Source organism: Arvicanthis niloticus, chromosome 14, assembly GCF_011762505.2.
Source record: "Arvicanthis niloticus isolate mArvNil1 chromosome 14, mArvNil1.pat.X, whole genome shotgun sequence".
NCBI classification, from domain to species: domain Eukaryota; kingdom Metazoa; phylum Chordata; class Mammalia; order Rodentia; family Muridae; genus Arvicanthis; species Arvicanthis niloticus.
In genome coordinates, this window is record NC_047671.1 from 45,347,912 (window position 1) to 45,375,886 (window position 27,975).

The 27,975-nt window shown below is 41.2% G+C and overlaps 1 protein-coding gene across 8 annotated transcripts in view; it reads left to right on the forward strand.

Annotated features, from left to right (window-relative positions):
- Positions 1–27,347, forward strand: part of Ppp2r2b (protein phosphatase 2 regulatory subunit Bbeta) — a 400,180-nt gene extending 372,833 nt beyond the window's left edge. For all 8 annotated transcript variants that reach the window (XM_034518041.2, XM_034518043.2, XM_076912724.1 and 5 more), the window contains 3 exons: positions 5,613–5,782; positions 24,032–24,123; positions 26,614–27,347. In XM_034518041.2, coding sequence (XP_034373932.1) covers positions 5,613–5,782; positions 24,032–24,123; positions 26,614–26,893 — 542 coding nt within the window. In that variant the 3' untranslated portion in view covers positions 26,894–27,347. The remainder of the gene's footprint in view (positions 1–5,612; positions 5,783–24,031; positions 24,124–26,613) is intronic.
- The last annotated feature ends 628 nt before the right edge of the window (positions 27,348–27,975 follow it).

Here is a 27,975-nt window from a genome sequence, read left to right on the forward strand (position 1 = left end):
TGTCAGCAGAGTTATGGGGATCGTTGTCATTACATCAGACCCAGCAGGTAATGTGCCATCACTTTCTAGTTCTTTTTAGATTTTGAGATAAATTCTCTCAAACTCATAATCCTCCTGCCACCACCTCCCAAGTACTGAGATTTTACTTTCTTGTAGTCTTGTAGTTTGGATTGGTGTGTGTGTGTGTGTGTGTGTGTGTGTGTGTGTGTGTGTGTGTGTGTGTTCGTTCATTGTTTGAGATTTGGTCTCATTCTGTATCCCAGGCTGGCCTGGAACTCCTGTCTCAGTCTCCCAAGTGCTAAGATTCCAAGTGTGAGCCAATACACTCAGATCACATTCTCCACTTAAACTCTTGCCAATTTGCAGTCTTAATCACCCTTATCTACAACCTATTACAAGTTCAAGGGATGGGAACGTGGCCATCTTAGATGGTAGAGTGGTAGTATTCTGTCTGTCACAGAAAAGGAACATGTTTCCCAATGAGGTCTGACACAGACCCCTGGTCACAATAAATGAGGAACACAGCAGCCTCACTCTTCATGTTCACTCGTATAACCCAGATCTTACCCATGTGCCGTAAGCCTTCTGTATGACACGTGTGACCCTTGTACTTGTTGACGTACGCCATGTGCCAGGTATGGTGGAAGTGTCTCCTGAAACTGAAACCCTGGTGTCCCTGAGCCAAAAGTGAGCACAAGTGTTCATTTTTCCCTTTATCATCAATGCTCCTTTTGTCCTATCAGGGGAAGATTGGATCGCTGCAACAGAAGCCTCCAGAGCCTGAAGTGTTTTCTAACTTTTCAGTTCTTCTTAGTTACAGATACCTCCCCCTTTTGTCTCATCATTTCTCTCCATGTGAAGCTTTTGTGCATGACTGAAAAAAATTAGGGTTTTACTTATGCCACTTTTATTGATTTTTAAAAAAATACATATTTCCATTGTGGGGATGGGATGAGTGTACCCTGTACACATGTGGAAGTCAGAGGACCACTTACCGGAATCAGTTCTCTCCTTCTACCATGTGGCTTCCAATGATGGAACTCAAGTTTGGTGGCAAGTGTCGTTACCCACTGATGATCTTGCCAGTCCTTTATTTCTGAAAGAGAGTCTTTCTATGAAGCCCCAGCTTCCCTGGTTCTCTCTGTATAGTTTAGGCTGCCCTCTTTCGACACATAGCAACCCTCCTACCTCAGGTTATACATATACAACATCATGGCTGGCAAATATGAGAGGTAGGTGTGTGTGTGTGTGTGTGTGTGTGTGTGTGTGTGTGTGTGTGTGTGTGTATGTGTATACATCCCTATACAGGTATGTGTGGAGGTGTTGAGTGTTACTGTCACCTTGTCACCTCTCTCTCTCTCTCTCTCTCTCTCTCTCTCTCTCTCTCTCTCTCTCTTTCATTCATTCACAGTTTTAGATAGGCTTTCTCAATGAACATAGATATCACATTTTGGCTAGACTGGCTTGCCATCAAGTACCCAAGATCTGTCAGACTGTCCCCACCCCCACAACCAAGGCTGGTGTTCCAGATGTGCACTGCCATGCCCAGGTTTTTACATAGATGCTGACGACCCTGATTCAGGGATCTTCCTTCTTATGCAGCAAGCATTTTGGTCACTGAGCCCTCCCAAGTCCCCAAAGTAAGTTTTTGGCTCATAGTAGGGTTTAACTTTGAAAGCTTATTTTAAGACATTTTGAAGAAAGTATTATATAGGGAATTTTTAAAGTGTCATATGTAAAAGTTAGGGGCAGATATGGTGTCTTCTGCATTCACTTGTTCTCCACCAGGCTGTGCAGGGCACCATGTGGCTGCAGTGTTCACTGAGAAACAGTTGTGTGTGGAATCGAAGTGTCTGTGAAAAGCACATTCCAAGGATTAAGCCATTGGGCCTCAGTGCTCCCCACTTTTGAACCCTCTAATGCTGAATATGATGTCAGGTCCCAAACGCTAGCCCAGGTCTGGAAATCAGGACACTAGCATATTAAGTACAGAAGCCATTAACTAAATCTTAAACTACTTCTGACACTGTTCTCGGTTGGGCAAAGGCCAAAGTCTGTAGCCATAGGGAGTTTTTACCCTCTGTGGGGAAACTATGGGCCAGTTCTCTCATTGAGCTAAATTATTGGATGTGTCTTCTATGTAGTAAAAATTGCTGTCTGCATCTCAGTCAGTGAGTCTTTTCTCTCCAGGGGCAAAACCTGTTGCCTGCAAATCTCCAAAGCAAAATTACCATCTGCCTCACTCCATACGGAAATTGCGGTTGTGTCCCCATTATGGGGAAACTGTCAACCAGGTCTCAGAATGGAAAACCCTGCCAGCTGCTCTTCTCCATGGAAGAGATGTCTGCAGAAGCGACTGATGTAAAACCCATGCACAAGTCTAGTCCTCTCTCATTACAAACAAACCTTTCATATCTCATCTGCCAAGATTATCAAAGCCAAGGTGATAGTGGCATTGAAGGAGAGACCTTTAAGCTGAAGTCCTGGATGTCAAATGATAGCCTGGAGGTGACCTGTTCCAGAGATGACTCTAGATTAAAATTATGTATTTGTATATGTAACAATAATTTTTAAAAAATAAGAAGAAAGAGCACAGGCTAGATGCAGACCAAGTTCAAACTTGGGCTGTGTTTCTGCCAGCTACGAGGATACCTTTACTGACTGATTAATTCATGGGAAAGAGGCTACAAGACTTATAAATGCTGAATGAATTCATACCATGCAGTATATAGGACCTCAAGATATAGTGGGTTTTAATTCATCCCAGCCTGAATGCCAACTCAGTGTCCCATGACAGGAGTGGGAAGAGCAGGGAAGGAGAGTCCAAAGTCCAAGGCACGCATTAAGTATAAGAGCATTATGGGTCAGCTTGAGTATGGGGACAGAGCAAGTGAAAGTCCACTGTGTGTAGTGGACAGGTGGTCAGGAGTGGGGTCCTGGGCAGTTTTCTCGGTCTTACTGATCTGTTCCCTGTTCCATAACGGAAACAGTGGTAGTTACCAGCTCATAAATTTGAGCATTAGATGAAACAATAAATACATAGATACATGGTTTATAAATAGATACATAGTTACAAAGATGGATACTTAGGTACAGTGATGGACGGTACTTAAGTAGATAAGCCTTAAGAAGAAATGGTAGTTTGTGTTATATTGCATCTATAAAACATGTACATATGCCTGTTGATGAATCTGCCATATAGCCATTGAGTAGGTCTAGGCTACCAGGATTCCCATCAGGAACATGTCTTCAGGAGAAAGCAAAGCTCATCTCATCCCTCATCCCTTCTTCTCTTCTCCCATGACTTTTTCCTGAAATCTGGTTGGAAACTTTGAAGTTCAGCTGATTTCTGATGCCAAGCCAAGATGATATCAGGAAGCCAAGGTGTTTTAGGAAACAATGTTTTGCCACTTTCCCAGTAAAATTTTAATGTCTCTAACACTGAAGCAAAAAGGGGGTCCCCGGTTTTATTATTTCTCCTGTGCATAGCTTATAACATGGTAAAACTCCATTCCAAACTGTAGCTAAGTTTGTGTGATTGTGTAACATTTGTCTCCTCCAATCCCATGAGGTGCTGTGTCTATTTTGTGTTGTTTGTATTATTGTTGTTGTTGTTGTTGTTTCTAGGCTAGCCACTTGGTATTGGCTGGCCAATTCAGGGGCTTAGTCCTACTGAGTAAAATATGACTGGTCATTACAGAACAATATATAAGAAAGATGAAAGTACTGACCAATATTTATTGAGGCCCTACTATGTGCAAGCTCAAGTGCTAAGCAATGTGAAGCCCTTTTGGCAACTGGTAAAACTGAAGCTACACCAATCAATACAGTGTCCACAGTCAGTCACTGATGTGGACAGGCATGTTCTATGTGCGGCACATAGCATCTTCTGGCTTATTGTACCTTGTTCTGCTGTGTTCAGTTGATATCCCTGAAAGGTCAGCTCTTTTTCTGAAGGGAAATGGTGGAGGCAGCATGCAGAAAAAGTTCCTTTCAAACCTTGCTGGGTTAAACTGGAACCAAATTCAAACACTAACATCCACAAAACAGTAAAATAAAACCCTTAACAACAAGAATAGAACTAGAGAATTAGGAAATCCATTGGAACAGGAGAGAGAGGCTAGCTGCCTCAGGAGGCCCCAAAGGCCCTGGGTGCTGCCATCTCTGCTGCTGTTGTTACTGCTATTGCTGCCTTCTCTTCCTTTGCCTTCTCTTCCTCCTCTTCCTCTTCCTCTTCCTCTTCCTCCTCCTCCTCATCCCCTCTTCATCTTCCTCTTCTTCTACCTCCTCTTCCTTTCTCCTCCTCTTTCTCCTCCTTCTCCTCCACCTCCTCTTTCTCTTTCAGGAAGTAAAAAGACATTTTGAGGAGCCATGCCAATGAGAAGTGGAAATTGGCCACATCTAGCAAGAAAGAGAGTCGAACAATCAGACTGAACAGATAATGTCACTGAAGGACATTTTGCACCATTTACATATAAGGATACCTGGGGCACCTAAGTCACCCAAGCAAAGGACGATCTGACCTTTGATTTAAGGCAGACTGGGGCTTTGCTACAGCACAACCCAAGAAAAATGAAAACACATGTCTATACAAAATGCTTTACATGAATATTCACAGTGCCATTAACTGTGTCAGTGGAAACAGCTCAAATGTTTATGAAATGATCAGTGGGCCAGCAGAATACTGAAATTCCCTGCAATGATTTAGCAAAGAACATGCTACAGTCTGATAGACATTGGAAATAGTGTGGTATATTAAGTCTGCCACAAATGACCTATGTGCTATGATTGCATTTATATGAAAGTGGATTGCTGGTTGCCTAGAGTTCCAGGAATGGAAAATAAAGGGTTTTTTTCATGGTGTTTTGTTTTGTTTGTTTTGTTTTGTGAGGGAGTTATTAGAAACATCTGATTTAGATTGTGGTATGATTAAATAAACACATCATGATACATAAAACTGCTGAGTTGTGCATTGTGAGTATTTTAGAGTAATATAGATTACATTTGAGAAAAATCTGAAAAGTATTTAAGCATGTAACATAACTCCAAGGGCTGGGGAGTGTAGCTAACTGATACTTGCCTAACACACAGAAGACTCTGGGTTTGTTCCCAAACACCACACGCGCGCGCGCGCACACACACACACACACACACACAGACAAGACAAGGAAAAGTAGAGGAAAGGGAAAGAAAGGAAAGAAAAGGGAAAGGGAAAGACTGGAAGGGAAGAGAACAAGGAGGAGATAGAAAGAAAAGAGGAGAGGTGAAAGAAAAGAGAATTCTAAGATGTCTCCCTACACAGTCATACACATGACATCCAGAGATGAGGGAAAATGTGATCCAGATCTGGGGCTTCCAAACAGGCAGTGTCCCAGCAAGCAGAGCATGAGACAGGTCCTATGCCAATCCCTTGAAAAGAACAGTAATCCACCAGTTTTTTCTGTTTTCAGGGAGCTGCCACTGTTGGCAACTCCTTTATATTTCACAGACACCCGCCCTACTTAGAAAGTTCACTGTTAGCTCTCCGGCTGGCCCCACCTTCGAAGGCCGCTCACAAGCCTGAGCTATCTGTATTCATCACGTTTTCCCTTTGTCTTTCTTTTGTTCTACAGTTTTTGAAGAGCCAGAAGATCCAAGCAACAGATCGTTTTTCTCTGAAATTATCTCTTCAATTTCGGATGTGAAGTTCAGCCACAGTGGGAGGTATATCATGACCAGAGACTATCTGACCGTGAAAGTCTGGGACCTCAACATGGAAAATCGCCCCATTGAGACATACCAGGTACAGACCTTCACCCAGCTCCCCTACCCCATATCCAGAACACTCCCTTGGTGTGCTTTTGCATCAGTCTCTGCCTACAAATGTTAGAAGACTGTTCCTAGTGATGCGTTTGATAAAATACTACAGGCTGCAAGTGCCATGTGATTTAAGATAAGGATGCACATGGACCAGTTATATGTAGTTATCACCTGGAGATAGGTATGATAGCTAGAGTGAGCAAGGCAAGCATGGCCCTGCTCCCATGAATCTCTAGTGAAGAAGCTGAAGGAACCAACTGCACTTGCAAAAGGTATAGTGCTGAGACCAGGGGAATCCAAGACAGAGAAGCTTTGCAGGGTAAGAAAGGTGAAAGAAAAACTGTCATGACCTCATTAGATAAAGCACATGCTTAGAAAATACTACAGCCAAAGGCCTGAAGTGAAAACAACTGTGGATTGAGAAAGTTTACCTTGATGATGGACCGGAAGGCAGAAAGCAGAAACCTTACAGTGTGAGAAGCAGGCTACAGGAAAAAGGATGATGCTGATGCAGGCTAAATGGTGGCGGGATGGGGAAAGGGCAGGGAGGATGAAGAGACAGTGACATCTGGTTGCTTACTGAAGGTGGAAGGGGGAAAAGCCAAGACTCCATATAAGAAGCACTTACCCTAAGCTCTGGGTAGAGGGTGGAGTAGCATGGATGGAGGGAACAAAGGAATTTTCACTGAAAGAGCTTGACCAGACTTGGTGGTGGACAGGCTATTAAAAAGCCATGCAAGGGACCAGGAGATCAATCAAGAGACAGAAATAACTACTCTTATTTTAATATATCTTTAATTAGATAAAAAGAAATGAGGCAGAGAAGGGGGCATCCAGGAAGACAGATTTGATTTATAGTGCTTTACTAGAATTCACTCACTTCAGAGTATGTAACTCTCTGTGCTTTGGTATATCCACACAGCCCTAGGTCCATTACCAACTCCAGAATATTTTGTCATTATAATTTTAAAATTCTGGTTGCACTGGGGAAGAAAAACTATAACAGAGACAGTTGAAGATATAGAAAGAATGGATCTTAATGTAATTACAAACTATCTTAGGGTTTCTATTGCTTCAAGGAAACACCATAACCAAAAACCAAGCTGGGGAGAAAGTTTATTCAGCTTACTCTTCCATATTACTGTTCATTATTGAAGGAAGTCAGGGCAGGAACTCAAACAGGGCAGGAACTGGAGACAGAAGCTGATGCAGAAGCTGTGGAGGGGTGCTGCTTACTGGCTTGCTTCCCCTGGCTTGCTCAGCCTGTTTTCTTATAGAACCTAGAACCACCTGCCCAAGGATGTCACCACCCACAATGGACTGGGCCCTCCCCCATTGATCACAAATTGAGAAAATCCATTACAGCTTGATGTCATGGAGGCATTTCCTCAACTCAGGTTCCTTCCTCTCTAATGACTCTAACTTGTGTTAACTTGACTCAAAACCAGCCATTACACAATCTTTGGCAAATGGGTGGTAGCAGCTTTAATGTGGGTATCAGCAACAACAGAGGGACCCAGATTCCTGATGTAATTTCCAAAGTAAAATCACAAGAGTCTGATATGTGTTGTAAGAAGGGAAATGTTGAGAGATATCCCGTGGTTTAATGTCTTTAACAACTAGAGAAGTGGAGTTGCCTTTTTATTTAGATGAGGAGATTGAGAGTTTTGTTTTGTACATGTTAAGCTAATGAAACATAAACAGGATGGAAGATTGACAGCCAAGTGAAAGTACACAGTAGGACTTCAAAACCAGAGAACTAGAAGAAGCCCCCTAGATGGTGAAGAAGAGACCAGGGCCTGCCCTTGGAGTTTTCAGGCTGAGACTAGGTAGACAACATGGTAAAGGAGATTGGGTAGAAGGGGCCAGAGAGGTATAAAGAAAACTCAAGAGTGTTGAGAAAGCCAAGTGGACAAAATCTCAAGGTGGAAAAAGCCACCAACCATGCTGGTGCTAAACTTCAAAAGAAAAGCACTGAACATTGAGCTCCGGCCTTATACATGTAGAGGTTTCCAGTACCTAACAGAGGAGTATGCAGAATAGTGTAAGTATCTGGTCAGAGAACATTCAAGAGACTGTGAAGAAAGGGTCTGAGCATAGAAGCTAGCTAGCTATGAAAACAGAGAGTGGATTGGTAGGTGAAATGTAGGATACACACAGGGAAATTACAGTATGTTTGGGACTGATATTAATAAACAGTGGAGAGACAACTGAGGGAGCTGAGTCCTCAAGGAACACAGAAGGAATGGAGTCCAGTGAAGACCTGGCCTGAGGGAGGCAAGTAGCTCATCTGTCAGAGGAAGGAGAGCCGTGTGTGTATCCTGCCACCATTTAGCCAGAAGATGCAGGGAGCTGATATTATCATGCTAGGAGCACCCATTTGTTTTCTTAGCATCCATTTCTATTTTCTCAGTAGAATGGGAAAGTCCTCTGATGTATAAGGATAAAATCTTTAAAATGTTCATTTACCAAAGGGAGGTCACTCAGGGATCTGCTTGAAGTTTCCATTGTTCATTTAAAACTTGAGGGCCTTGAAGGGAGCTGGGCATATAACTTGGTGGTAGAGTACTTGCCTAGCATGTGGGAAGCCCTTGGCTCATTCCCCAGTAATGTACAAACTGAGTGTGGTGGTACACACCTGTAATGCCAGTACTCAGCAAGTGGAGGCAGGGGAATCAGTTCAAAGACATCCTCAACATGGGATACATAAAATTTGTCTCAAAAATTATTTTAATAAAATAAGACAAAGATTGTCTTCCATTAACCAGCTTGACACATGGACTTGGGAGCAAAATTCTCCCATCATCCCCTAGAAAGTTGTAAGAAGTAGCAATGTCTTCAGAGACAAGAGCAGGAAGGAAAGGGGGTCATAGACACTGAGTCTCTGAAGGCTAAGTTCCACAACACATCACAATGGAGCTTAAGAACCAAAATTCAGGGCCAATAGGCATCATGACATTGTGTTACCCACATGGTTCAAAGAGCATATGCCATATACAAAAATTGGATTCTCTCCTAAAGCCTAGACTTCAAGGCTTAGCTCAAAAGTTCCTACCCAACAATAGCCCCTCAGCCCTGGGTATTTGGACCAGCATGGTACTAGTGCCTTTTTCCAGCTGCAGAAGGTAAACCCTACAGTTTCACGTTCCTCAATACAAAACAGAGAACGCTGTGACTGGAACCTGTGTGGGTGGTATTGCAGTGGGCAGCCTGCCAGAGCGCCTTGCCTAGAAAAGAGAAGATTAGAGACACTTGGTGGCAAACACAATTACTTTTATTTTAGGAACAGGCTTTTAGAACAAATCTAGTTTTAGACTAGAGGTCCTGCTTCTGAAGCCACGTTTGGCTGGTGCCAGACTTGGAGACTGTATGTGGAGAACACCAAGAAATAGGTGGCTTAGCACGTGTATTCAAATGAAGTACCACATTTTATTTTAACTTAGAAAAGCGTGTCTCAGAGCCACTTAAATTTAAATACTATATCAAAGATGATAATATACTAGCTAGAATTCATAAACTCTCAGTGAGTATCTAGAATGGTCTTTGGGAAAAGAACTTTAGATGGGAGCCATTTTCATGAACAGTAAGGCTCACAACCCACAGGTTAAGAATCACTGACACAGACTATTCCTGGAGCAGCAGTATCAGAGAAAGAGCAGGCAAAGAGGACGAGGTGGTAGACAGTAGATACTGTAGGCAGTGCTCCCACTATGCATTCTTGTGCTAACACCAACAGAGCCAGGCATTTTCTGTAAATATAGATCTCAGTGTCATTAGCTGTTTTCAAGCTTCCCTACAGAACCGAGGTGGGCTACCTATATCTGACAGACTGAATCCACCCACTCTGCCTGATATTGATAAATACCAGCCTTTGGTTGTGTTCATGCCATATGAGGACAGTTGAGTAGCTACAATAGAGGCTGTCAGATCACCACAAACCTAAATGTTTACTATAAATGGCTCACCCCTAACCCAAAGTGATCGAATGCCCAAAACTGTGAACACCAACATAAGGCCACAGTGGAAAATTCTGTAAATAAAAACAAAGTTCATGTTTGGACTTAAGGCCTATTCCCAAGCTAATTCATTACATATATACAATCCAAAATACTCCAAAGTGTTGAAACTCAGTGTATATGTACATGTGTGTGTGTGTGTGTGTGTGTGTGTGTGTGTGTGTGTGTGTTATTTACCAAGAAAGCCTGCCAGCTTTTAAATATAGGTAGTTGCATTGAATCTGTAGATAGCTTCGTGGGGATGGCCATTCTCACATATCTTTAATTCATTTCTTCAATGTCTTGGAATTTTAATTACACAAGTTTTGCACTTCCTTGGGTAGATTTGTTCTAAGATATTTTTGAGGCACAGGTGGGACTATTTGATTTCTTCCTCATGTGTTTGTTGTTTATATAGGAAGACTGTGAATTTTACATATTAATTTTCTATCCTGCTACTTTTTTGAATATGCTATAAGCTGTGGCAGCTTTCTGGTGGAGTCTTTAGACTCGTGTGTGGAGTCGTATCCTCTGCAAAAACTACTTTCACGTCTCCCTTTCCTAGTTGCATCCTCTGTCTCTTTCATTAGTCTTATGGCTCCAACTAAGGCTTTGAGCACTGTACTTGGAATGGGGAGAGAGGAGGACATCCTTACAGTTCCTGATTTTGGTGGAAATGCCTTGTTTTGTTTTCCATGCAGCATAATGTTCACTGTGAGCTGGGCGTAATTGTCTTTATTATATTGCAATATGATCCCTAGATAATTTTCTCATTAAAGGATGTTGGATTTGTCAGAGGCCTTTTCTGCATCTAATAGGATGATCATGTGGTTTCTGTCCTTATATCTTTTATGTGATTTATTACATTTATTGATTTATGTTTGTTGAACCATCCCTGCATCTCCTGCATGAATCCAATTTGATCATGGTGGGTAAACAGTTTTTTTTTTTTCACTAATTCAAGTTTTTTTTTAAATCTTGGGTTTTTTTTTTTTTTTAAGAACTTCATACATGAGGACTGCACATCTACATCACTCCTGGCCTTTCTCCACCTACCTAACTCTTCCTTCATCCCATCTCCCTCCTAACTCCTCCTGCATCCCATCTCCCTCCTAACTCCTCCTGCATCCTTTCTCCTACCTAACTCCTCCTGCATCCCATCTCCCTCCTAACTCCTCCTGCATCCCTTCTCCCTCCTAACTCCTCATGCATCCTTTCTCCTACCTAACTCCTCCTGCATCCCTTCTCCTACCTAACTCCTCCTGCATCCCTTCTCCCTCCTAACTCCTCATGCATCCCTTCTCCCTCCTAACTCCTCCTGCATCCCATCTCCCTCCTAACTCCTCCTGTATCTCTTCTCCCTCCCAAATTTATGACCTCTTTATTTATTATTGTTACATATATGTGTGTAAATATAAATGCTCCTGTGACTACTACAACCTACTGAGTCCATTTAATGTTGATCATTAGAATGTATATTCTTTGTTGTTTGGCTACAATATTCTGTAGGTATTTATTAGGTCCCTTTGATAGACAATGGCATTTAATTCTGATATTTGCTTTTCTCATCCAGATAATCTGTTAGAGAAATGTATATGTGGGCAGGGATGTCCATTTTGAATTAGACAACCTATAAGGGAGCTTGTCCCTGAAGAAAATTTATTCTCTCTCTCTTAACAGCCACTGACTACCTGTAGCTGTCTGTCTAGAAGTAGGACCATGTAGAGTTTCCCCCATTTGAGTTGGCATGTCTAGGTATTGTTCAGGCAACCACATTATTGAGAATTCATGGGCACATTTTCTCTGTCATGTCTAGGGGACATTATCTAGAATCAAGGCATCCTGGGCCTCTGGTTCTTACAATCTTCCTACCTTCTCTTTGTGATTTTTTTTTCTGAGCCTTAGATATAGAGGTTGTGTTGCAGCTGTATCAGTTGGGAGTGGGTACCCCATAGTCATTTATTCTCTGCATTGTGGTCAGTTATAGGTCTCTGTAATTGTCTCCATCCGTTATGAGAAGAAGTGTCTTTAATAAGAGTTGAAAACTATACTTGAAATATAAGGATAAGTATTTAAAATACATTTAAAAATCATATTGGTTTAAGAAAATGGCAGTGGGATCTCTTCTCAAGTCTAAGACTTCTCCAAACACAGGCAGTTAGCTAGGCTTATAGCACAAGAGCCTCCAACTGAGCAAGCCTTAAGTATAATTAAACAGCTGTTGCTTACCTAATGGATTGCTTACCCCCAAGATAAAAGTGCCAGTGTTGACCCCACTATACATATCTTCCTGGTCCAGTCATTGTGGTGGTTTATAGCTTTTACAGCTGGGTAGGACTACCAATTATTCCTCTCCCTTGGCAGCTTGTACAGCACTCTCAAATGAGAGCTGGACCTAAGAAAGGAAGCTTCCAGGTTAGCTCTAGTTTAGTTCCCCCTGTATTCTGTTTCTAAAGTCTATATAGTATCTCCAAAAATGGTGTCCTATCTTGAAACTCTGGGAGACAATAAAAGACAATAGCCCTATTGGGGCAGGGGAGAAACCTCTGGTATAACTAGGTCATGGAGTAGATATACTTTTAGCTGTTTGGGAACTGACCATACTAATTTCCAGAGTGGCAGTACCAATTTGCAATGCCACCAACAGGGAAGGAGTTAGCTAGGATCTCCCCCTGTTCTCACAAATATTTGCTGATGTCTTAGTTAGGGGTTCATTGCTGTGAATAGACACCATGGCCAAGGCAACTCTTGTAAGGACAACATTTAATTGGGGCTGCCTTACAGGTTCAGAGGTTCAGTCCATTATCATCAAAGTGGGAATATGGCAACATCCAGGCAGGCATGATGCAGGAGGAGCTGAGAGTTCTACATCTTCATGGGAAGGCTGCTAGAAGAAGACTGACTTCCAGGCAGCTAGGACAAGGGTCTTAAAGCTCACTCCCACAGTGACACACTTCCTCCAACAAGGCCACACCTTCTCCACACCTCCAAATAGTGCCACTCCCTGGACCAAGCATATTCAAACCACCACAGTCACCATTTTGTTTTTTAATCTCAGCCATTCTGAAGAGAGTAAGATGAAATCTCAAAACAAGATGAGGGGAGGTTTCCCATTATTGACATCAGGGTTTTTGTTAGATAATGCATGGCTCTTGAAGAGAAATGATCACCCTACTCCATTCAGAAATAATATATTATACTTATTATAGATATATAAATGTTTAAAGAAAGCATATAAAAGAATGTTTCCTTCTGGATTTTTCAAGCACCCTTCATTTTTCTCTCCTCTTACTCTCTTCCTATGTTACCATCCCTCCCACTTTCCACCCCCCATTGCCCCATCCTAGCATCTGCCTCCTATTATCCCAGTCTCTAGCAAGCCTTTTCTGCCCCACCCATGAGAGCATAGTCTACTTTCCTGGCTATCCAAGTTATATAATCAAATCTAAGAATTCAGAGCCAGAATCCACAAATAAGAAGAAATATGCAGTCTTTCTTGGTTACCTCATTCCATATAATATTTTCCAGTCCCATCCATTTACCTACAAATTCCATCATTTCCTTTTCCTTTAAATCTGAAGAGTATTCTATTGTGTATATGTACCATATTTTCATTATTCAGTTATAAGTTAATATCTAGGCTGTTTCTGAATTTAAGGTTTATTTTACGTCTCAAGATATGGAGAGGATTCCATGAGTTGTTCAATAGGATGTATATTCTTTGGTCTTTGGGTAGAATATTCTATAGATCTGGTGGGTCCATTTGATGAACAACATCATTTCATTCTGATATCTGTTTATTTATGCTGATGATCCATTGGGGAAAGTCAAATATTGAAATCACCTACTATCATTGAGTTGCTGTTAATGTGTGCCATTCCAGTGTACACTTTTTATGAAATGGGATGTACTGCAGTTTGGCACATACATGCTTATGATTGTAATATTGCTTTCATTAAGTTTCCCTTCATGAGAAACAATCCTTCTTAATCTCTTTGATTAATTTTATTCATTGAAAATAAAGTTTTTCCCTCCCTCTGATACTCCAGTTCCTCCTCAGCTCCCCTCTCATCCAGATCCACCCCTTTTATGTCTCTTGTTAGAAAACAGACAGACATCTTAGGGATAATAATTAAATAAAACAAACATCAGAATAAGACAAAACAGAAAGAGAGAGGGAAAGAAAATGCACAAGAAACAAATGTAGACACAGAGGCCCACTTGTTTGCACACTTGAGTATCCCAAAACACAAAACTAGAAGCCATAATACATATGCAAAGGACTTGCAGGGGAAAGAACAAAAATGAGAGAGATGAGGAGAAGGGGGAAAAAAGGAGAGGAGGGGAAGGGAGGGGAAGAGGAGAGGAAAAGCCCTGGCATGACGTTATGAGAAAAAGAACATCCAAAGATGTCGTCGAGTTTGTTTTCTGTAGTTCATCTACTACTGGGTATGCAGCTTACCCTTATGGGTAGTTTTTTCTCTCTCAGTGAGACTCCCTTGGAGAAAACTAAATTTCCTTTTGTAAGTGGTTATCAGTTGGAGATTGCTTCTGGGTTAGCAATGTGGGCATATATCCACTTTTCCTTTCAGTTCTAGAACCCCATCTGGTACAGATCCACACAGATCCTATGCATACTGCCTCAGTCTCTGTGAGTTCATATGTGCATTGATCCTGTTAGATTTAGAAGACCTTTATTCCTGGGTTCTCCATCCCCCCTGGCTCTTACACCTTTCTATAGTCTCTTCCACAGGGTTCCCTGAGCCCTGAGGGATCTGATGGCAACATCCTGTTTAGGGCTGAGTGTTCAGAGGTCTCTTACTTTCTGTACATTGTCAGGCTGGGGGTCTCTGTATTTGTTCCCATCTGCTTCAGGATGAAGATTCTCTGATGAAGACTGAGCAAAGCACTGATCTATGATCTATAATGAAGAATGAGCAAGATCAAGGCTATCTATAGCAGAATGCCATTAGGAATTATTTTATTGCTACATTCTTTTAGTACAGTGGTTCTCAATCTGTGGGTCATGACCCCTTTGGGGGTTGAATGACCCTTTCACAGGACTAGTCTAAGACCACTGGAAAATGTAAATATTTATATTATGAGTCATAACTAGCAAAGTTACAATTGTGAAGTAGTACTGGAAATAATTCTATGGTTGTAGTCACAACATGAGGAACTATATTAAAGGGTCACAGCATTAGGAAGGTTAAGAACCACTGCTTTAGTAGTAGTATTTAGTATTACCCTGGGCCCCTGGTCTATCTAGTCTCAAGATCTTGGTCACCTAAGCAGTGTCAAGTATAGGTTCTATCTCGTGGAGTAGGCCTGAAGTCAAGTCAGCTGTTGTTTGGTCACTCCCACAGCTTTGTGCCATCATTGTCCTAGCATATCTTGCAGGCAGGGCACCACTGTAAATAAGAAGGATTTGCAGCTGGGCTGGTGTTTCTGTTTCCCCTTTGATAGCACACAGAGTACCTTCCTGTGCCAAGAGAGACCAGAACATAGGAGTGAAGGCTCCAAGTAGGCACCAGCATGAATTCTCCATGTTCAATGGGTTGTGTAGGTGTTATCTTCAACAATAGGACCTTGCCATCAGTTTGTGGGGACCAACTTGGCAATATCCTGAGTTGTTTGGGGATTCTCATAGGACCCCTTTAGCCAATACCTCAATTAGATATAACCCATTCCTCATATTGGAAGCTTCATTTGGTGATAAGAGATGTCCAGTTGGGGCTCTGACTTCTCCATTATTTGGTGATTTTATTTAGATAACTTTCATATAGGTATTTGTTTTGGGAAGCTTTGGCTGTGTCAGGCTTCCATATTACCATTCAAATGTCCCTTGATTCTAGCTCTCCCCATATTCCAATTCTTCTCTATCTATTCCCCCTCTCTACTCCTCCTGTGCCAGTGACCCTTCCCCTCATCCATAACTATTATTTCCCTTTCCTAGGATGATCTGTTTCTAGTCCCACGTTGAGTTTTCATCTCTGAACCTTACTTCTGTGGCTCTATAGATGGTAGCTTGCTTATCATTGACTTAACAGCCAATGTTCACATATAAACAAATACATACCGTATTTTTCATTCTGAGTCCAGGTTACCTCACTCAGGATGTTTTTTCTAGTTCCATCTCTTTACTTACAAATTTCACAATTTCACTTTTTTAATGCCTGAGTAATAATATCCCATCGTGTAAAATGTGCCAAATTTCTTTATTCATTCTTCTGTTGAGGAACCTCCAGGTTGCTTCCAATTTCTGGCTATTATGAACAGAGCAGCAGTGAACATGTTTGAGCAAGTGTCTCTGTGGTGCGTTGAAGCATCCTTTAGGTATATGTGGAAAAGTGGTGTAGCTGGACCTTGAAATAGATCGATTCTAATCTTTCTGAAGAACATCCATGTTGATTTCCATAATGTTTGTACAATTTCTCAGTCCTACCAGCAATGCAGGAGTGTTTCCCTTACTCGACTTGCCAGTGTGGACTCTTTGGACTCTTAATCTTTGAACAGCTTTTTATTTATCTTAGCCATTCTTATAGGTATAAGATGAAATCTCAAAGTGGTTTGGATTTGCATTTCCCTGATGACTAAGGATGCTAAACATTTCTTTTAAGTGTTTCTCACCCATTTGCATTTCTTCTTTTGAGAATTTCCTGATAAGATCTGTATCCCAATTTTTTTTAATTAGGCTCTCTTGATATCAAGTTTTTCAAGTTTTTGGGGGGATATTAACTTTATCAGATGTGTAGTTGGTAAAAAAAATCTTTTCTCATTTTGTAGGCTGATGCTTTATCCTAATGCCAGTGCAGACTGTTTTTGGTTTGGTTTGTTGTTGTTGTTTAATCTTAGCCATTCTGATAGATGTAAGATGAAATCTCAAGATGGTTTGGATTTGCATTTCCCTGATGACTAAGGATGCCCTTTGCTGTGCAGATGCTACTCAGTTTCATGAGGACCCATTTATTGCTCTTAGTTCTTCTGCCACAGTGTTCTGTTCAGAAAGTCTTTTCCTGTGCCAATGAGTTCAAGGTTATTCCCCACTTCCTCTTCTATTAGGTTCTGTGTAGCTGGTTTTATGTTAATGTCTTCCATCCATTTTGGAGTTGAGTTTTGTGCAAAGTGATAAGTATGGATCTATTTGCATTCTTCTACATACATCCATGCAGTTTTGTCAGCACACTTATTTGAAGATGTTTTTTCTTGTATATTTTCTGGCTTTGTAAAAAAAAAATCAGTTGACCATAGGTATATGGGTTTATGCCTGTCTCTTCAATTAGATTCCATTGTTCAACATGTCTGTTTTTGTACTGATATCACACTGTTTTTATTACTATAGCTCTGTTGTATTATTTGAGGTCGGGGATAATGGTACCTCCACCAGTTCTTTTATTGTTCAGGATTGTTTTTAACTATTCTGGATTTTTTCATTCTATATGAAGCTGAAATTTGTCCTTTCAAGATCTGTGAAGAATTGTGTTGGTATTTTGATGGAGATTACATTGAATCTATATATTGCTTTTAGGAAGTTGGCAGTTTTCCTATATTAATCCTATCGATCCATGTGCATGGGAGAACTTTCCATCTTTAGATATATTCAGTTTTTTTTAAGGGTCTCAAATCTTTCACCGAACTCTTGCTTGGTTATAGATACCCTACAATATTTCATACTTTGGGGCTATTTTGTAAAGTGTTGTTTCCCTGGTTTTTTTCTCAGTCCATTTTGTCATTTGCATATAGTAAGTCTACTGATTCTGTGAGTTAATTTTGCATCGTGCTGCTTTGCTGAAAGTATTGATCAGCTATAGTACACCAGTAGGATAGGATTTTTAGAGTCATTTGAGTATACTATCATATCACCTGCAAATAAAGATACTTTGACTTCTCCCAATTTGTATCCACTTGATCTCCTTTAGCAGTCTTCTTGCCCTAGCTAAGACTTCAAATACTAACTATATTAAATAGGTATGGAGAAAGTGGACGACCTTTTTTTGTTCCTGATTTTAGTAGGCTTGTTTTGAGTTTATTTCTCTCCATTTAAGGTTGGCTATAGACCAGCCAGGTGTTGGTGGCGCACACCTTTAATCCCAGCACTTGGGAGGCAGAGGCAGGTGGATTTCTGAGTTCGAGGCCAGCCTGGTCTACAGAGTGAGTTCCAGGACAGCCAAGGCTACACAGAGAAACCCTGTCTTGAAAAACAAAAAAACAAAACAAAACAAAAAAAACCAAACAAACAAAAAAACAACAACAACAAAAAGGTTGGCTATAGTCTTGCTGTATATTGCTTTATTATGTTTAGATATGTCCCTTATATCCCTAATCTCAATATATGATTTGCTTATGTTGAATCATTCTTGGATCTCTGGGATGAATCCTACTTGATCATGGTGGATGATCTTTGTGATGTGTTCTTTGATTCAGTTTACAAGTATTTTATTAAAAATATTTGCATCTATGTTCATAAGGGAAATCAGTCTGTAATTCTTTCTTTATTGAGTCTTTATGTGGTTTGAGTGTCAGGATAACTGACACCTCATAAGATAAATTGGGCAATGTTCATTCTGTTTCTATTTTGTGGAATTAGCCGAGTTTTGGAATTAACTCTTCTTTAAAAGCCTGTTAGAATCCTGCACAAAAACCATCTGGCCCTGGGCTTTCTTTGATTGGAAGACTTTTAGTAACTGCTTCCAATTCACTGGTGGTTATAGGTCTGCTTAAACTGTTTATCTGCTCTTGATTTAATTTGGGTACGTGGTATGTATTGAGAAAATTGTCCATCTCTTTTAGATTTTCCAATTTGGTGGAGCGCAGGCTTTTAAAGTATGTCCTTATGATTCTCTGGATTCTTCTCAGTGTCCGTTGTCACATGACTGTGCATTTCTTCAGTAGCCATGTGACATCTCCCTTTTCGTTTCTAATTCTGTTCATTTGAATATTTTCTCTCTGTCCTTTGGTTTATTTGGCTAAGGATTTGTTGTTCTTACTGATGTTATCCAAAAAAAAAACCAACTTTTTGTTTCATTGATTGTTTCTATTTTATTAATTTCTGCTCTGAGTTTGATTATTTCTTGCCATCTATTCCTTTTAGGTGTGATTTCTATTTTTGTACTAGAGCTTTCAGGTAGGCTGCTGATATGAGATCTCTCAAATATTTTTATGTAGGATCTTAGTGACGTGAACTTGCCTTCATTGCCCCTTAAGTTTGGGGTTTGTTGTGTTTTCATTTTTATTCAGTTCATAAAGGGTTTTAATTTCTTTAATTGTCTTGACCTACTTTTCATTCAGTGTAGTGAGCTGTTCCATTTCCATGAATTTGTAAGCTTTCTGTTGTAGTCGCTATCCAGCTTTAGTCCACGGTGGTCAGACAGGATGCAGGGTGTTATTTCAGTTTTATCTGGTGAGACTTGGCTTTGTGTCCAAGTATGTGGTCAGTTTGAAAGTTCCATGAAGTAGTACTGGGAAGAAAGTATATTCTTTTGTGTTCTGTAAATATTTGTTAAGTCTATTTGGTTTATGATGTAAATTAGCTCCAACATTTCTCTGATTAGTCTCTGTCTGGATGATCTGTATCTTGGCGAGAGTGAGGTGAGATCACCCACTATCAGTGTGTGAAAGTCAATATATGATTTAAGCTGTAATCATGTTTCTGTTATGAACCTGGGTGCCATTGTTTGAGGCATAGATATTAAGAATTGTAGTGTTCTCTTGGTGGATTTTTCCTCTGGGGATGTAGTGTCTTTCCCTATCTCTTCTGATTAGTTTTGGTTTGAAATCTATTTTGTCAGATATTAAAGTGGCTACACCAACTTGCTTTGAATATCTTTTCCCATCCTTTTACCCTGAAGTGATATCTAATCCCGGGTGATCCTTGGTGTTTCTTGGATGCAGGAAAAGAATGAGCCTTATTAGTTCACCTCACCCTCCTCTCCTCCAAATCCAACCGCCAGTCTCATCCCCAGCTCTGTAGCAAATCATGTGCTGCAGCGACCCTTCCTCTCAGTCCCCCTCCTCCCAGAGCCTTCCCCTGACTCCACCCCTTGTCCCAGTTCATTAACTCCAGTGAGATTCCCTGGGAACCCACCAGCCACCTCCTAGGGAAACAGGTAGGCTGACGCCAATCTTCACCTTTCTTTCCTCCTCCAAAACTAATGCCTTAGTCTATACTGTTTATCCATTGTTAGTCTGTTAGTCTTTATGGGGAGTAGGGACCATTGATCTTGAGCATGATCGATGAGCACTGGTCATTGGTTACTGTTTATTTTTGTTGTGGTAATGTACTGCTCCCCTACCCCCTTCTTTTGATTTGGTGACCTGGGATTATTTATTCTCTGTGTTTTCTTTTGTGTAGTTAACTTCTTCAGGTTCACCTATAGTTTTCTTTCTAGTACCTTCTATAGAGCTGAATACATAGATACTGCTTAAATTTAGTTTTATCTTGGAATGTCTTTCTCCATTTGTGGTGACTGAAAGTTTTGCAGGGTATAGTAGTCTGGGCTGGTATCTGTGGCTTTAGAGTCTGTGGAACATCTGTCCAGGCTCTTCTAGCTTTTAGAGTCTCTGTTAATAAGTCAAGTGTACCTCTAAAAGGTCTTCCTGTGTATGTTACTTGGTCATTTTTCCTTATAACTTTTAACATTTTTCTGTTTTCTATAAGTTTGTGTTTTAATTATAATGTGCAAAGGGGAATTTCTTTTCTTGTCTATTTAGCCTTCTATATGTTTCTTGTACCTTGATAGGTACCTCCTTCTTTAGGTCAGAAACATTTTCTACTATGGTTTTATTAAAAATATTTTCTGGGCCATTGACCAGCTGTCTTCTCCCTCCTTTACTTCTGTAGTTCATTGATTTGTCTTTTCTTGGTGTCTCAGATTCTGTACATGTTTTGTGCTTGGAGTTCTTTAGATTTAACATTGTCTTTAACTATTCATTTCTTCTGTCTTGTCCTTGATGCTTGAGTCTCTCTTCTATCTCTTGTAGTGTGTTGATGAGGCTTGCCTCTCAGGTTCCTGTTTGAGTTCCTACATTTTGCATGTCCAGATTTCCCTCAGTTTGGGTACCCTATGGTTGTTTCTACTTCCAGTTCTTTTTGTTTTCTGCATTTTCTTCCACTGTTTGTGTCTTCATGGATTTAAGGGACTTTTTCATTTCCTTTCTAAGGACCTCTTTTACATGCATAAAGACTGTTTAATCTTCTACTTTACCTGCATTTCTCAGGGACTACTATAATAGAGTTGCAATATGTCATGGAGATACATTGTCCTAGGTGTTAATGTAGTTTCACCCTGGCATCTGGGTTTAGGATAATTGCAATTCTGGGTCCTGATATCTGGTCCTGTCCTTAATGGGTGGGTGTTGTTTTGTTTTTTGGTTTTGGTTTTGGTTTTTGGTTTTTTGGGGGTTTTTTTGGTTTTCGAGACAAGGTTTCTCTGTGTAGTCCTGGCTATCCTGGAACTCACTCTGTAGACCAGGCTGGCCTCAAACTCAGAAATCCACCTGCCTCTGCCTCCCAAGTGCTGAGATTAAAGGTGTGCGCCACCACTGCCCGGCTTGGGTGGGTGTTTTGTTCCTTGATTTCTGTTGCTCTCTCTCTGGTTCTTAGGACAGTGCTGGCTGTGTATTGCCTGGTATGGAATGTTTCTGGGATCCTCCCCAGTGTGGCCACTGTGACTCTGGGTGCAATGTGTTTCTAGGTATTGGGAGTTGGAACTTAGGAATAGGAATGGACTAGAAGCAGGGCTGAGAGGGTCCACAGGAGGTGGGGAAAGCAGGTTGTTTCATCAATATCTGCTTAGTCACCTGGGAATTGGGGCAGAGAGTAAGGCCAGACCACAGCAGGTATTTTGCTACATAGCTGATATGAGACTAGAGGATTGGATTTGGAAGAGAGAAGTTAGCTTACTTGTTTCCCTAGCCTGTGGGTTCCCAGGGAATTTCACTGGAGTTAATGAGCTGGAACAACAGGGGTGGGGGTGGGGCTGTGGGAGGAGGTCTGCTTGATCCTCTGGAGATGGGGGCTGAGAGGAGGGGTTGTTCAGCAGATGACTTGCTACAGAGCTGAGGATGAAACTAGAGGATTGGATTTGGAGGAGAGGCAAGGTGAAGATCTACAGTTAGCCTACCTGCTTTCCTGCCTGATTTTAATATGAAGGCATAACATTGGATAGCAATACCGGCTTGTTTCCTTCTTCTTTGTTTGTAATATGTTTTTCCAGCCTTTCTCTTTAGACTTGTGCCCATCTTTAATGCTGAATTTCTTATAGACAGAAAGATTGATTTTGCTTCCTAATCCATTTAGCTAGCATGTGTCTTTTAATTGAAATGTTAAGGCCATCAATATTTCAAGTTATTATTGAAAGCTATGTGTTGATGATAGTTATTTCAGGTTTGTTTGGGTTGTGTGTGTGTGCTGTTTTGCTGTTTGTGTTCTTTAATGTTCACATTTCATCAATTACAACTTTGTTTTCTTTCTAGAGTCTCTTGGCTTTTCTTTGTTCCAGTCTTTTTCATGGGGCTGATTTAGTTGGCATGGATTCTATTAGTCTATTTGTACCATGGGAAGTTTTCTTTTCTCTTTCTACTGTTGCTGATAGTTTGGCTGGATTTGGGGTCTAACTTAGCATCTATGTTCTTTAATTCGGAGTGCATTGCTCCAGGCTCTTCTAGCTTGCAAAGTTTCCATCATCTGTTGTTCTGATAGATTTTCTTTTATATGTGACTTGTGGTTTGTGTTTTCCTCATGCAACTTTTATTACTCCTTAACTATATACGTAGTGTTTTGTCGGTGATATGCTATGGGGAGTTTCTTTTCTGGTCAGTCTGTTGTTCTGTGTTTTTGTATCAGTATGGGTGTGTCTTTCCTTAGGGGAGATTCTTTTCTATAATTGAAGATCTGGTCTATGCCATTAACCTAGAATTTTTCTCCCTCATCGATAGCTATAGTTGGAAAATTAGGTCTTTTCATGGTGTTGCACAGTTCCTGCATAGCCCTTTCTTGTGTAATCTTCCTTTTATATTCTTCGCTTGTGTGGTCTAATTCCTCTAATATTTGAGACCTGATACTTTGTTGTCTCTTTATAAGTTTTCCCCTTGAGAATTTCTTCATTCTCAATGTTTCTATTTCTTTAATGGATCCAGTTTACAGATCCAGGGCTTCACCTGTCTGCTTGGAAGGGACTTCAGCCCTTTCTGCCCAGCTATCTCACACTCAGAAGAAAGACCAGGAACCCTCTTTGATGCTAGTTTTCTACTTTACCCCCTAGAGTTGCTCTGTATCCTATCAACCCTGCCCCATACCCTGTCTAGAGTTTAACTGCTGCTCTTCCCTGATGCCAGCCACTCATCAGTGATGCAGAAATCAGTCCCCTTGCCCTTGGTCATTTGCTCTTATATCTTAGTGGAACATAACAGGATCCATTTTTCTATGATGTCATCCTTCACTTTGGTCATGCTTACTCACCATATGTCTGTCATACTCCTTCCCAGACCTGTTGGCTTTTATATATGCTCTTCCTTATGATTGGAAAGCCTTTCTCCCAGATGTTGCCCAGACTCACTCACTCTCCACAGGCTTCTGAGGCCATGTTACCTTCCCAAGTGTAGCCTTGAGTCCCCACTCTACAAAAAGTAATGTCTCTCATCTCTCAGTGCCCTCTTTCACACTTTCATACTCTGTGACATTAGCACTGTTTGAAACTTCTCATGCATTTATTCCACTCTGTGGTCGCTTCTCCAACACTCTGCCTCAAGCCCTGGAGCAGACTTTTAATGAACAGCAGTGTGCCAGAAATCTAAATGAATGCTAGCCTCTTACACCAGCTGACCTTAATTTAATCCCCAGCGCCCAAATATAAGGGAAAGAGAAAACCAACTCCACAAAATTGTCCTCTGTCCTCCATCTGTGTGTGCACACATGGCGCATGCAGACATATACACACACACAGTCATGCAGGTATACACGATAATAATAATAAAACATAATTCTACCATGTACTGTCTCCTTCTTTATGCCACTACCTATTCAAGCAACCTTCTTCAATCCACACTGGCGTAAGAGAAGCTCCCTGACCCAGGCTCTCCTCCTAAAGACAGGGAGGGCTGAGTCTGCATCCAGTACAGGGCCACCTGATGCAACGCAAGGGAACACAGAGCAGATGAAGAACACATGTCACCAAGTTGGTATTCACAGGAATCCCTGCCTTGTATGATGCTGACATGTTCTTGGTGCTTCCTCCTAGGTTCATGACTACCTCCGCAGCAAGTTGTGCTCCCTCTATGAAAACGACTGCATTTTTGATAAATTTGAGTGTGTGTGGAATGGGTCAGACAGGTAAGAAGCACTCTGGGACTGAGAGCCTTTCCTTTGAAGAAACTCTGGACAACTTATCATAAATAGCGTGCATCCAAATGGAGATTAATATTGAGCCCCAAGACCTGGCCAGAACACATTATTATGTGGGTCACTGACTGGAGACTGTGGTCAAGTCTACAAAGAGGAGGAGTCTGTGAGGCCCCACATCCATTTTAGAGCTGGCACAGGTGACAGTTCAAATGTCAACAAGAAAATGCTGTCTTTGACATACAAAGTACCCAAAGGCACTGAAAAGCTAGGGCCACACACCCCCTAAGGACCACTGATAATGATAACTCTCCTGCATAGTTCTGACGACTGCCAAGTGGCTCTCTAGATCCATCCCCTCAAAGCTGCTAGAGCAGACCTGACCAAAGGCACCAGTGCTTCATTAGCAGAATTCTAGCCTGCCTCATTTATCACAGTCCTTCAGGGTGATTTATTAGAGTTTTAAGGCCTTTGATTTCTACAATACTTCATATTACCTCCCAATAGTTCATTTTTAGTTTGACAAATACAGATGATTCTTTTGACTATCTGTAAACCAGATGCAGGCTGCTGGGGCTCAGTTAGCTCCCTGATGAAGGTGGTCCCAGAAATGGTGCTCAATAGTGTGGAACTTTTTCACAGCAGGCCATTCTGAGATCCCAACTTTGAGTCAGTGCCATGGTCTCTGCCTGTCTTGCCCTTTCTCCAAAACTACCAATCAATCTTTCTGCTTAGCTGAACTAGATGCTGCAAACATGTAGAAAAGGCCCCAGGTTATATTATCCAGTTTGTACAGGTTAAGAGAGCAAAGCAACTAAACCGTGCAACCAGAGTCCCAGGGAAAAAAAGCAAGTCTGTTACTTTACCACTTAGCCATTGTTAGTTGGTACTATTTACACAACTGTTCTTTTCCAGCTCTCCCTTCATTTACCTAGATTCAAAACCAATGACTGCTAGGTACCTAGGCACAAGGACATTTCTCACTCACATCTTCTAATCCCAGCCACCAGCCCAGTAGGATTTTCTCCATGATCTCCATTTCTCAGTTGAGGCAGCTAAGAATCAGTGTATAATTGGGAATTAGTGTGATGTCCTCACCTCATAAGTTAGTAAGCAGCAATTATAAAGTAAAGAAATTTGGACTGTAAATCCTGAGATCAGTTCTTCCAGAACATCATAACTGGGAATTTTGTTCAGGGTTCAGATAAAGTTAAGATATTTAAGGAGAAAAAAAAAATTTTTTTTTCTGACTTGCTTAAAAGTGAGTCAGATCTTGCTGGAGAAGTGACATCGATGTCCCGGAAGCTACAAAACCAGGTAACTAAATTACACCCCACAGCGCTGCATATGTGCATTCTGAGTCTTTCACAGACTCTTGCTGTCAGTATGTGCACCTCCATCTCCTCTGAAACTCCCTTGCATGAGCTACTGAAAGCTCAATTGTGATTGTGGAGGTAAAGTCCCCTGAACCCCCATGACAGTTCACTGGAACACCCAGATACCCCTTTATCCATAGCATCCCATTAGTGAGCCAGTGAAACAAAATCCAACCTTAATCTTCACAGTTGACAAAGCTCCCAAAGAAACCCAATCTTATCAGTTTCTTTCTTCCACCAAAAAACAGATAACACAGGCACTCCTTCCCAGACACAATCTACATCAGTGTCTTTGATGTACCACTATGAGATGGTACACATAGGGCACAGGCAGTACCCGTATCCCTCCAATATGCCACCTATCTTAAATGTCAGCTTTAAAGACCCAGTATCCTGCTGCTGGGAAGCCTTCAGTATTGACTGTTCTTCTACTCAATCACAGATATCCCTGTGAATGGTTAAGCTGAAACAATATGAAAGCATCCCCTACATGTAATGCGTTAGTTAAAGTTTAGATTTAGGGTGGTTAAATCTGTCTTCCATCTCTCCCGCCAAGACCATAGCATCCATTTTGTGGACAGGTTTTTTTTGAAGCAGCAGAATATAGAGCTGGCTATAAGGAGAGAGGCTGTCCTGTGGTTGTCATGCCTCAGCACTTGACACTTCAGGCAGATGAGTTCAGCTACATTCCCAGAGCTCAGACAGCTCAGAAATCCCAAAACAATTGTGGGCGAAAGCTGGGAAATGGTTCGCTGATGCTAAGTGTCCCTACTTACACCTGCTCATTGTGATCTCATAACACTAGTGGAAAGTAGGTCACCCTAGGATCATAACAGTTGGACCACATGAGTGACTCAAGAACAAAGGGTATCTCTGGAGTAAAAATGAGTAATACTGATGGTTATTGCAACCCTTTGTTCCAAGCCCAGCCAAAGAGCTTGGCACTTTCAATGTTTCAAAAAGAAGTCAATATTCTCAGTTTAAACTTATATAGTCCCTGTGAGTGACCACAATAAGCATCATTTACTCCTGAAAAATGCCATGAGTATGTGTTACCTCTCCTTTCTATAATACTCAGTCACTTTGTTTCCCCTCTCCCTTGCAGTGTCATCATGACGGGTTCCTACAATAACTTCTTCAGGATGTTCGACCGAAACACCAAGCGTGATGTGACCCTTGAGGCCTCAAGGGAAAACAGCAAACCCCGGGCTATCCTCAAACCCCGAAAAGTGTGCGTCGGGGGCAAGCGAAGAAAAGATGAGATCAGTGTTGACAGTCTGGACTTTAGCAAAAAGATCTTGCATACAGCTTGGCATCCTTCAGAAAATATTATAGCAGTGGCGGCTACAAATAACTTATATATATTCCAGGACAAGGTTAACTAGGAGGACGAGCTACTACTTAGTCTCACATACTGAATACTAGTCAAACAAGTTTTTAAATGTTTCTTTGGGTCTTCATTTTGATGCATTGACTTTCATTTCCCTATGCATAAAACAATTGGAATAGAACTTAAAAGGAGTTCAATGTTCCCAACTCCCCAATTCTAAGAAATGTCTGTCAAACTCAGTAGGCTTGGGACACTTCTGTTTAGAATTGAGAGCTGCCAACTGGCAGTAATCCTTTCATAGTTGACTTGAATTTCTGATGCGTTCATTCATTGCCCAGTTCTCTCTGGTGGGTTCTGTGTTTTGTTTCTAGGTGTCTGCTGCGATAAAATGAGATTGTCTGTAGTATTTAAGGAGAAAAAGAGATAAGGGTTTTTTTTTTTTTTTAATTAAGCAATTCCATTTGTTTGAAAAAATCAACAAAAAAAAAATAAACACTGTTTACTCTTAAGAGTTTCTTCTTTGTGGAAAAATAATAATAGTAATAAATCAGGCCTGGCCAGTATGTTTCCCACCCATTTCCTTTTAAACAGTTCTATTGAAGCCAGAGACTTATTTCATGAGGCTGAGAAAAGGGTGCAAAATGGGAAGGGAAGCACGTCATGACACTGTTCTATCCTTTGGTAAGCCCCATAGAAACAGCCTAAGAATGTGATTGGCTGAAGCACCACAAACACTTTAGGGAACTTAAACAGAGTCCTTTCTCCACAGGGACTCCCAGGGTTTACTTGGCAAGACCAGCTGAGACCAGATCCCTCCATTGCTTGTCACTCTTGCTGTATTTCTGTTTCCTTTTAAATGGTTCCATCTAATCCCCCGCCTACATGGTCCTTGCCTCTTTTCCTTCAACCTCTGCCAGAGGATTTGCCCATTGGCTTCTAAAGGCTGCGCCCCAGTTGCTTAGTATCAGGGGTTCTCAATAAAGCATTGAGATGGAACAGCGTAGCTCCCCTCCCCGCAAGAAAGGCTGGCCTGTTCTTTTGGGTTAATGCCTCCTGAGTAACCCCCTCCTCTTTTCCAGAAATAGTCATCCATCAGTCCTTGCTGTATGTACAACAAAGGCCAGAATGATGCTGATT